At 50.3% G+C, this 1,184-nt stretch overlaps 2 protein-coding genes across 5 annotated transcripts in view; one reads left to right on the top strand and one right to left on the bottom strand.

The window, feature by feature from the left end:
* RRP7A (ribosomal RNA processing 7 homolog A) overlaps window positions 1-1,184 on the top strand; it is a 70,035-nt gene that overhangs the window by 26,305 nt on the left and 42,546 nt on the right. The window lies entirely within an intron of this gene.
* LOC111549122 (serine hydrolase-like protein) overlaps window positions 482-1,184 on the bottom strand; it is a 6,272-nt gene continuing 5,569 nt past the window's right edge. For both annotated transcript variants that reach the window (XM_026449457.1, XM_026449458.1), the window contains exon 8: window positions 482-629. In XM_026449457.1, the coding sequence (XP_026305242.1) occupies window positions 497-629 (133 nt within the window). In that variant the 3' untranslated portion in view covers window positions 482-496. The remainder of the gene's footprint in view (window positions 630-1,184) is intronic.

Below are 1,184 nucleotides of genomic sequence, written 5' to 3'. Positions count from 1 at the left end.
GAGCCATGATGGTGCCACCGCACTCCAGCCTAGGTGACAGAGTGAGAACTTGTCTCAAAAAGAAGAAAGAATGAAAGAAAGAAAAAAAATTCCTGGATAAAAAGCAAAGTGCAGAAATTGCTTGTGCCAGAAGCTTCTCTGAAGGCAAGACACACCAGCTCCACCTCTCCATTGTGAAAAGCCTCTCCCAAGTCACTCAGCCCCTGGGACGTCCTCACAGCCTGCCCCTGACGCTGGGCACCCACCCCAGGTCCAGCAGAGCATGGCTGCAACATTCACCAACATTTAGTCCAAGACACCGGACCAAACTCTCCCAGAGTGTGGCTTTCTGGGATGTGCAGTAGCTGTATGGCCTCGCCCGGGTCACTTGGCAACACTGAGCCTCAGTTTCTCCTGCTATAAATGGGATGAGGGTGAGGCAGGAGGGGGATTCAGTGAGATGCTGTTTGCAAAGTACTTAGTATCCTGCCTAGTCTAGGGCAAGTCCTTGACATCCTCAGTAAGAATAGTGACAAATATACAATGGCCTTGGACAACGGAGTCTCTTACCTGTGGCCACCTTTGTGGTTCCTCTTTGCAGAAGGAGCTCCCCGCACTCCTCATTCAAGTGGCTATTGGTCTTCAGTAACCTGGGAGAGACAGAAGGATGCTGGGTGCCTGGAGGCCAATAAAGAGGAGGTCAGATGAAAAGAAGAGGAGGGCCGGGGATGGTGGCTCATGCCTGTAATCCCAGCACTTTGGGAGGCCGAGATGGGCGAATCACCTGAGGTCGGGAGTTCGAGAGCAACCTGGCCAACATGGTAAAACCCCATCTCTACTAAAAATATAAAACTTAGCTGGCTGTAGTGGTGTGTGCCTATAATCCCAGCTACTTGGGAGGCTGATGCATGAGAATCACTTGAACCCAAGAGGCGGAGGTTGCAGTGAGCTGAGATCGTGGCACTGCACTCTAGCCTGGGGAACAGAGTGAGATTTTGTCTCAAAAAAAAAAAAAAAAGATAAAGAAAAAAAAAGAAGTGCAGCGAAAGGGAGGAAAAGGGAGGTCACCCACAAAGGGTGCATGTGTTCCGTGATTTTTTGTGTTCTTTTTTTCTTCTTTTTCTTTTCTGAGACGGAGTATCGCTCTGTCGCCCAGGCTGGAGTGCAGTGGCGCAATCTTGGCTCACTGCAAGCTCTGCCTCCCG

The sequence above is a fragment of the Piliocolobus tephrosceles genome, chromosome 19, assembly GCF_002776525.5.
Source record: "Piliocolobus tephrosceles isolate RC106 chromosome 19, ASM277652v3, whole genome shotgun sequence".
Taxonomy (NCBI): Eukaryota; Metazoa; Chordata; class Mammalia; order Primates; family Cercopithecidae; genus Piliocolobus; species Piliocolobus tephrosceles.
Note: the sequence above shows the minus strand (reverse complement) of the source record. Positions and strands in the feature narration are given on the sequence as shown.